The 9,592-nt window shown below is 36.9% G+C and overlaps 1 protein-coding gene across 2 annotated transcripts in view; it reads right to left on the bottom strand.

Annotated features, from left to right (window-relative positions):
- The window catches only part of Sp4 (Sp4 transcription factor), a 54,865-nt gene extending 45,273 nt beyond the window's left edge, over nt 1–9,592 (bottom strand). Inside the window, exons 1-3 of one of the 2 annotated variants that reach the window (XM_048799693.1) lie at nt 9,534–9,592; nt 9,002–9,114; nt 6,934–8,488 (exon numbers count right to left, since the gene is read on the bottom strand). In XM_048799693.1, the coding sequence (XP_048655650.1) occupies nt 6,934–8,488; nt 9,002–9,114; nt 9,534–9,540 (1,675 nt within the window). In that variant the 5' untranslated portion in view covers nt 9,541–9,592. The remainder of the gene's footprint in view (nt 1–6,933; nt 8,489–9,001; nt 9,115–9,533) is intronic. The other variant, XM_015498134.2, reaches the window with a different exon arrangement.

The following is a 9,592-nucleotide window of genomic DNA, read 5'->3' as shown; positions in this document are numbered from 1 at the left end:
CCCCTACACAAAACAACTAAATGTGATATATCTCCTCACTTACCTTGAACAATTATCTCATAGTGACAGGGAACTCATTTCAGCTGGTACTATATTTTCCTTCTGGTTAAGAGAAGCAGAATAGAAAAACTCTGCCTTTGCTATGTCCTCTCTTCATATTACACAATTTTGCTCAATGAGTGTCCATCTTGCTCTGATTCAAAGTGTGATGGCGCACACCTGTAATCCCAGTGGCTCTGGAGGCTGAGGCAGGAGGATGGGAAGTTCAAAACCAGCCTCAGCAACTTAGCAAGGCCCTACGCAATTCAGTGAGACCCTGTCTCTAAATAAAATATTAAAAAGGACTGGGGATGTGGCTCAGTAGCATCCCTGTTCAATCCCCGGTACCAAAAAATAAATTAAAAAATAAATAAATAAAGTCCTGGCAAGTTGTTTAAAATGTTTTCAAAATCCTGTTTTTATTATGAGTTTCTATTTTCCTGACATTATTCTTAAAATACATGCTATTTTTTGTTTTCATTCTTAATCCTATGCGCCTCCTTCTATTCTCCACATACAATAAATCTGAGCTTAACAAGGTCTCCATGTAGCCACACTAGTTGGAATTTACCACTTCTTTTACCACTTTTGTTCATTATTATATGTCAGTACCACAAATTATTGGTGTTAGGAGAGAGCTTAATTGCACAGTCAATATTTCAATTTTCAAAGTCACCAATCAGCCCTTTTAAAGATTTCCGCATAGATATCAGACGCAAAAGTCTGTGGACTTATCCTGTAGCTTCTTATGTAACAATAGGAATGGAATCAAAGATGACTTTGAATCATGCTGTTCCCACTTACTGGCAGTCATAGTTTCCTAAAGAAATTAAAGCTCAGTAAGGCTGTCTATAAAATGGACACAATACTTATAAGAATATTGTAAGGTTTAATAAGACCATATAAACGCTGGTCCAGCACCTAACACATATTAGGTAAACAATAAATGTCTACTTCTTTCCTTCACAAGTTTCATTTAAAAGAAAAAGCCATTTCTAACTACAGTTTGGGAAAAGATACTTCTTTATAGCCCAAGGATTTCCTTACCTACATGTAAAATTTACACGTAGGAGTTATGGCTAGAGCACTTGCCTAGCATGCATGAGGCACTGGGTTCTATCCCTGGCACCGCATTAAAAAAAATAAATAAATAAAATAAAGGTATAAAAATAATTTACTAACATCTTTTTTTCTGAACATGCTCTTTCAAGAAAGAGAAAAATACTATCACCTAGTTCCCACCATTAAATTCTGTAACACGGAAACCTAGAGAATTCTATTTTTCACCAGTAATATCATACTTAATATACAAGAGCTGGAATATTCAGTGAAGACAGGAACAGCCTGTGAAAGACAAATTCAAGTGGAGAGCTGTCCCTCCTTGATTTCTAAACTTCAGCTACATTTTCTCACAAGAGATCTGGATAACAAACCCGGAAAAACAACTGGAGCAGAAGTCAAGATTCCAGCTCTCACTTAGCCATAAAATACAAGAAAGTCTTTCAACCTTTCTGGGCTTCAATTTACTCATTTCTAATAATAGGGCTAAGGAATGAGGATGGGAGCAACTCGATTATTTTGAAGTTTCCTTAGTAACTACAACTTCATTAAGCCTTCATCTTACCACCACCTACTTCTATAAGCAATTTGCATTTAAAACAGATTTTCTTTGACACACTTTGCTCATTCATTAGGTAGTAAAACAACCCTCATCATGTACATTACAGTTCAGAAGAGTACAGAATAGCACATATATGTGTATGGTCTGGTATCAGGCCAGGTTCCCCCCATTTTTAATCAATCCTTAATGTGTCATTCCCACTTATTGGAGACTACAACACCTGACCCATATTTCTGCTTTCACTTAAAACAATAAAATGCTTTTATAAACAGACTTTAGCAGCAATAGCAAAAGGTCAGAGCTAGTAAGCCAAGGATCCTTTCCCATTAAAAAATACTATCATTTATCATTTTATAAATCTCTGTAATTCTACAATGTCTACATATATCCCCTTCCCCTAGCTTCCTAATCAAACTTCCTTTTCTATTTTCTCTTAAATCTACTATTCTGGACTGCCCCAAAACTCGAAAGATTTACATATATATATATATATATCCTAATTTATTTATTTATTTATATATATATATATTTTTTTGGGGGGGGGGGGATTGAACCCAGGGGTGCTCTACCACTGAGCTATATCCCCAGACCTTCTTCTTTTTTGTAACAGGGTTTTGCTAAATTGCCCAGTTTGGCCTTGAATTTGCAATCTTCCTCTCTCAGCTTTTTGATTAACTGGGATTACAGGTAAGTGCTATAACATCCAGCCTGATTTAGAATTTAGAAAGCAAATGATTGAAAGTGTTTTCCCTTGCTCCTTTCTCAATCCTGAAATCCTTTGCAGAAGATGCCCTTTTAAAAAATTAATGTTATCTCTAACTTGAGTCCTTTTCATCTTACAGGAACAAACTATCTAATGGCTAAAACCAATTTGGTAGTTCAGAACCCAAATCATTCATTAGGGTATAAGATGTAAGTCCCTTGTTAACAAATTCTAATCTGTAACAAAGAGTGTTAGAAGATTTTAAGAAAATAAGAGTTACAAAAGTAAATCTGACTTGTCTGAAAAACAACCAAATTGAGTATAAGTTTATGTATATATACAGACCTTTTAAGATGCCTAGTAGTGAAATCCAAATTAATATAACCTATATGGCAAAATAAAACTTTATTTGTGTTAAATCTCAAGCCAAGTTTCTACTTTTAGTAGCTCTGGATGTAAGAGGATAATTCTACTAGATTAAATTAGTTTTATAAATTAAACATAAATTTCAATTACGTTATTTGGTCCCCATATTTACCAGTAATGAAGAACTGGCTTTCCAATTTCTGGCTTCATACTATATCCCCAGGTTTAAACTTCAATGCCCCCACAAAAATAAAGGAATTCGGTAAGAGTCTCAGTGTCAGCAATATCTTATCAAGTCGGAACTTCCTTTGTGGGAAAACTAGCATAGCAAATGTAATTTCCACTAAAATTAACAAAGCAGTATCCAGTCATCAAGCAAAAGGCCTACAGCATGATGTGTTACTATATGTGATGATTATAGCCCAAAATAAGCTAAATCACTGGCTCTGGCCAGCCCAAGTTAATTACAATTATATATACCAATGGTTCCTAAAAACTCTGAATTCTTTAAGGTCTAACTCCTGAAGTTCACTTGGTAACTAGGGACAATATGAAGATAGTTCTCATTTGAACAAAACCTGCACTCTCCTCACTTAGTTAAAACAAAAGAGGTCCTTAAGCCAAAGTACAATTAGTTGTTATCTTTGTGCTTAACTTAAAATAAGGTTCCCCACTTTTCCTTTAATCTCAGAATCCCAATAAAGAAACATGCAGAAAGCACATGTATTTACTTCCTACTACAATTTTAACTAATTGTTAAAGATGCTTAGCCTAAAAATCAGAATTTTTAGATTAGACCAAAGCACAGAAACATACTATTTTGAGTACATTAGCAAGAAAAGAGAGCGTCTCATTTCATAATACAAAGTGCAAAGCTCCCCAGATTCAAGAACTGGTTTCATTAGATTTGCTTTGTAGGATTTTTTCCATTCTTTGTCCATATCATTCATATCTCCCCCATACCCCCTGAAGAGTAAAATGAGGATGGATGGTGCAGAAGTTTTAACCTTTGTCCTTGAGCTACCTATAACATTCTGCTAAAGCTGACCAATAATGTTTTCAAATATAGACAGTGTTCTCATTTATATGTTGAGAGAGAAAGAGTTATCTCAAAAACATGAAGAACAGAACAATGGTTATCAGAACCAGGGAAGAGGCGAGGTGACAGAGAGAGGATGGTTAGTGGGTACACAGGCAGTTAGTTGAATAAGAGTAGTAATTTCTAATGTTCCAAACCTCAGTAGGATAACTGTGGCTGACAATTAATTGAATATTCCAAAATTACTAATAGAGAGAATTTTGAATGTTCCCAACACAAAGAAATGATAAACATCTGAGGTGGGTGATACATTGTACAGATGTACTGAAATGTCAAACTATATCTCATGAATAAGTACAACTATTATGTGTCAATTAAAAATTAAAAATATTTTTTAAAACTTGTGACTATTAAGAGTAAATACACTTCTACAAAATTAAACATTCTCATGAAGAAAAACATGAATAACCAAGAAGGTATTTTAAAATGGAATAGGGATACGAAGTTTACAGATCTGAAATTCCAGGGTTCATTTATAAAAGGGATATGTAAGTATTTGTTCTCCTCTTCTCAAAGCATTAAAATATTTGGTCTTCTACTCTTTAAAGTCTTAAAAACACAAAACCAAAAGAAAAACAGATGCAATTTTATTAGTCTCCACTATAATCATTCCTGGGCACTACTCCCAATTCCAAACTGTTATGTGTGTCTCTCTCTCTCATTTTTTTTTTTTTTGAGTACTGAGCGTTTAACCCAGGGCCTCACACAAGCTAGGTGAGTGCTCTACCACTGAACTATGTCCCCAACCCTTCTCCATCACCTTGAGTACCATACTTCAAAAAGCAACTACCATGATAGGCATTAGGATAAAATCTGCAAACAACTAAACCTGGATTAATTTCTGGTCTTTGAAATGTGGATCTCTTTTAAAAATTAATGGAGCTGATCTACTAGAACATTAACTCTGCAACATCAACAAAACTTAAAGTCCTTGGGCTTCAGGGGGAAAAATCCAAATACGTAAAGTTCAATTTTCCTAATTTTTTAAGTGGAGCTCCTAAAGCATATGAACTCTCTAAGTTAAAAAAAATAAATAAATAAATCACCCATTAAAATAAAGAAATAAACACATCTCTTAGGAGTGCTCAACATACAGTAGCCATCCTCAAAATATATTTGTGAAATTAAAAACTAAAGTTTTTCCTTTTTTGCCAGTCAATCTATTTTCTGAGGCAAGCTATACTCTTCTGTTTCCATATTCTGTCTTCTGGTTTACTGCTGATGATTAGACCCTTGATTCTTTCAAATTTTCCAGGTGATTCTTAATCCCAGAAGCTGGATCCTGTGTTTAAAATGAACTACTCAAGTGAGTTTGAGTTGAGGGGTCAGAACACTGGCTTACTCTCAACAGGGAAGGGGAAACCTCTGGATTGTAACATACATTAATTAAAGAGCAGAAGTGGCTACTTCTAATCTAAATTATAAATTACTCAATTCTCTTAATTACTACAATTCACTAACTAACACTTAAAGGTCAAGATGAAATAACTTTTGCTGTGACAATGCAAACTGTCACTCAACCTACCAAATGCAGACACTGTTCTGAAATGCTCCAATCACTGTTAATGTTTAGAAAATGAGTAGGAACAAAGCAAGTTAAGGATTATAAGCCAGAGAATCACTTACATAATTGTACTGTAATGGTGATAGAGGAAAAAGTATCAAATCAAAATACTAAAAAGATTACTGTGCTATCAATATAGGAGCCATTAGCTAAATGTGGCTACTCAAATAAACATTTAAAATCCTGTTCTTCAGTTGCACTAGCCACATTTTAAAGTGCTCAATAGCCACATGTCACTAGTGGCTAACATGTTTGATAGGACAGAGAGAGAACATTTCCAAGAGCACAGAAAGTTCTATTGGATGGCACTGGTCTAGAGGTAGTGGGTATCTAGGAAAAAAAAATGTAGTCTATGTTCTCCTGAATCAATAGGTCCTATCAGGCAATTTCCAATTTTACATGTATGCATCTACTCTATGTATTAACTTTTAGTATATTTTCTTTGCAACTTGTGTTAAGAAAGGTCATTCAAAAGTGACAAGCTTGTTTATTTCAGATTACCAAAATAGAAATATTCAATTAACAAGATTTAAAAGTATCAACAGCACTTAAAACCACAACTAGGTTTTCACCAAACCAGAATCAATGAAAAATATTTAATTACTAGAAGTCAACAAGTATTAGGTACAATAAGACTGTTTCAAAAAAGATTAAACTACTTACTAGGGACTAGTTTTCCAAGTACTTTAGCAGTATCTATTTATATGCATAACAAATAACAACTGCTTTTATAATTGGTTTAAAAATGACCTTTCTACAGTTAGTCCAAATTAGTGACATTTTACTGTCTACATTTTTATATTGCTTTCCACCAACCTCACATTAAACATCTACAAATAATACAATGACCTCAAAACTTAAACAATAAAAATTTTTAATGAAAGAACTATTAATTCACAGTCTAGAGCAAATCCTGATTAGAGCAAAAAGTAGGCATAAAAGTTAATGAAACAATTTGCAACTTCAAATTCTATTCCTTAAGTGCAACAATATCTGGTTTATAATAACACAGTATAACAAAATACAAAACACTGGCAACAAGATGCTGAAATTTGAGCAATAACTTCCAGTTTAAAAAAAAAAAAGCTAGACTTATTACACAGCAGAACTCAAACTTCAACAGACTCTCAACTATACATACTTCAATTTAAACCTACTTTTCCTGAAGAACAGGTGAACATCATTTTAACTAGAGTTCTTTCTAAAGAGTTCAAGTGTACTCAAACATGATGTCTAAATTACAGAAGACAATTAGGATTCTAATGAGAAAATTTTGTTTCATGGAAGAATTTTTAAAACGGTCTATTTAACAAATTTAACACATAAAACCCGACACTAAAATCTACAGATGTGAACAGGTCACACTGATTGCTATAGTTATGGCTATTCATACTGTATTCTTGTTTGGTTTTAATTCCTTATGATCATTTGTTTACTTCAAAGATCATATCAAATCTAAGAGTTAGCAAAGAGATGCACTAGTTGATCATTACTAAAAACTGTTTATACTGTAGTTAAACAGAAAACACGTTGTAACTTACCTGCAACACTAGTGATTGTAACTGGAACTCCCTGCACTTGAACGCCTGCAGCACCCAGATTGGCAACGCTCACTGTCTGAAGGTTAGGCACTGATGCAAGCTGGGCAGTATTCAAAGTTATTGGGGCACCAGCAACAGCCACAGGAGCAATCTGAGCAAGAGTTGTGCCACCACTTGAAGACACTGGGGTGATGGTTAATTGTTGGGATAACCCAGCATTCTGAACTTGCAAATTTGAAAGACTCTGAATATTCTGAACCTGTACAGTTTGCCAACTGATTTGCCCTGAAGGTGTTAAAGTTGGAGCCCTGATAAGCACCTGAGTCGGATTTACTGCTTGAAGTTGAACATTCTGCAAAGGCTGCTGCTGGATGGTCTGAATTGTCTGCCCTGACTGAAGTTGAAATGACTGTGGTGGAATAGCCTGAATAATCTGTTGCTGAGGCTGTTGGATCTGGATCTGTTGTAAGATAGGCTGGCCTACAATTTGCACTTGCTGAAGAGAATTTGATTGATCCTGTGCATTCTGTATTCCATTAGGCTGAAGCTGACTGGAGCTCTGTGCTTCAGACTCAGTAGCAGCAGGTGTTTGAGATTCTTCAATGGTGCGTTCAGAACTACTGGCTGATGTGCTTGCATACTGGCCTGTATCTGCTGAGCTCACTAATGTGTCACTGCTTGTTAGAGATGTTGAAGCGGTGGTTGTGCAGGTGGTGGAGGAGGAGGGTGATTCCGGCATAGTACTGGCAGAAGCAGTGGTGGTTGTGGGTGTGGAAACTAACTGATTCCCATTAGAAGTCCCACTATCAGTAGTAGTAGCAGGCTGGCCAACTTGTCCAGTCCCTCCTCCAGTAGTCACGTTGTTTATCACTGGCAAAGCCAAAGTCACTCCTCCAATGTTAATTGGTAGGGTTGTTACAACTTGAGCCTGAGTACCAGGAAGGGTCTGTAATTGCAGTGGTATTGAAACACCAGGTCTAATTTGGACTGGAACTGTCTGATTTGCGAGGTTTTGAGCAAGAATATTCCCAGAAGATGTCCTATTAGCGGCTGTGAGTATAGCTTGATTATTACCTGCAGAAATTAGCTGAATCTGACCCTGCAAATCCTGTAGAGATGAACTACTAGTTGGATTGATTTGAATTTGCTGACCTTCCACTGTTTGAAGTTGTGGAATCACTTGGTACTGTACACTACCACTTGGATTTTGTACTTGTATGACTTGAAATTGACCAGGGGTGGAAGAATGACCTGATTTAGCTTTTGTAGGAGATGCACTCCCGTTATTACTGCTGGAAGAACTAGATGAACTAGAAGCTGGTTGAGAAACGTTATTTTCTTTTGAAGCAGGAGGAGTGGAGGCAACAAGTTGCCAAGCGTTTCCAGCAAGTTGCGTTGTTACCAGTTCTAGCTGTTGTGGTTGATTCTGAAGTTGCACCAATCCTTGGCTTGGATCTATAATAATTTGTTGTTGTCCAGTTGCTTGATTTTCACCAGGAGTCCCTATTTTGCTGCAAGTAGCTGCCAGTAAAGCCAGAGGAGAGGGCTGAGAGTCCTAACCAAAATGGAATGGTAAAGGAGAGGGGGGGAAAAAGTGGGTGGATTTAGTGGAGGCCAGAAGTTGGGAGGGGGTCATTTATTTATTTTGACAGCTCTACATATCAGAACTTACTCAAGAAGTGGCAGAAATAAAAAAAGAAATATTAACAAACACAGGTAAGAACTATATGGATAAGGACACAGAACCTGTAATACAAAGTAAAAAAAAAAAAAAAAAATTCTAACAAACTTTCCTAAAGTGTTATTCACCTAAGCTCAAAATGCCCTTGGGAAAATACATACCTTTTTCTTACAGTATAAGTTACTGATGTAATTTTAAACAACGTTATAGCCTCAAATATGTGAAATCTTCATGAATTTACAATTTAAGTTCCTCACTTTAAGATGCTTTGAGTGGATAAACATTTTTATTTTGCTCTTTACTTTTGGGCATTTAAAGGGCATAACTCCCTTTCTTCCCTAATGTTCCGTGATGATTTTTTTTTTTTTTCCGTATGTTGGCTTTTACCTGGGAGCCTGAGGTTTTGGTTTTTTTATTGTTATTCTCTGGCTCAGAGGTTTTCCCTCCTTCTGTAGCCATCGCCGCTGCCGCCGCCTCCTCCTCCTCCTCCTTCTTCTGATCTGCAACAAACCCCCCCATACACACATACACGACAACAGGTTATTAGGATTATTATTATTTGTCTTCCCCCTCTTCACTTCTCCCCCCTCCCCCCGAACATTAATCTCCATAAACCGGCGATCCCTGCACACCGGCAGGGGGTGGGGGAGAAGGAGGGAAGGGAGGAGGGGGATATCACAAAACGTGGTTTGAAACCCGACCCATCGGCTCCAGAGCAACACCCAGAAGGAGGTTGTTCTAGCTCAGACATTAAGACAAAACACAACCCTCCTTCCCTCCCCCTGATTCCCTCCCTCCCTCTCCTCCTCCCCTTAAAGCATCTCAGCGGCCCCGGGGGAGGGGGGAGAACCGAGCAGGGTCTGGGGAGGGAGGGAGAGGGAGGCGGTGAAGGAGACCGAGGGGGGTGGAGAATACGTACCGCTCATCCCGCATTAACAGGACAAACCCTCAGACGGAGACACTGGGATAGAGTTGGGT

The sequence above is a fragment of the Marmota marmota genome, unplaced genomic scaffold (assembly GCF_001458135.2).
Source record: "Marmota marmota marmota unplaced genomic scaffold, marMar, whole genome shotgun sequence".
Classification (NCBI taxonomy): domain Eukaryota; kingdom Metazoa; phylum Chordata; class Mammalia; order Rodentia; family Sciuridae; genus Marmota; species Marmota marmota.
This window is presented reverse-complemented; position numbering and strand designations above follow the sequence as displayed.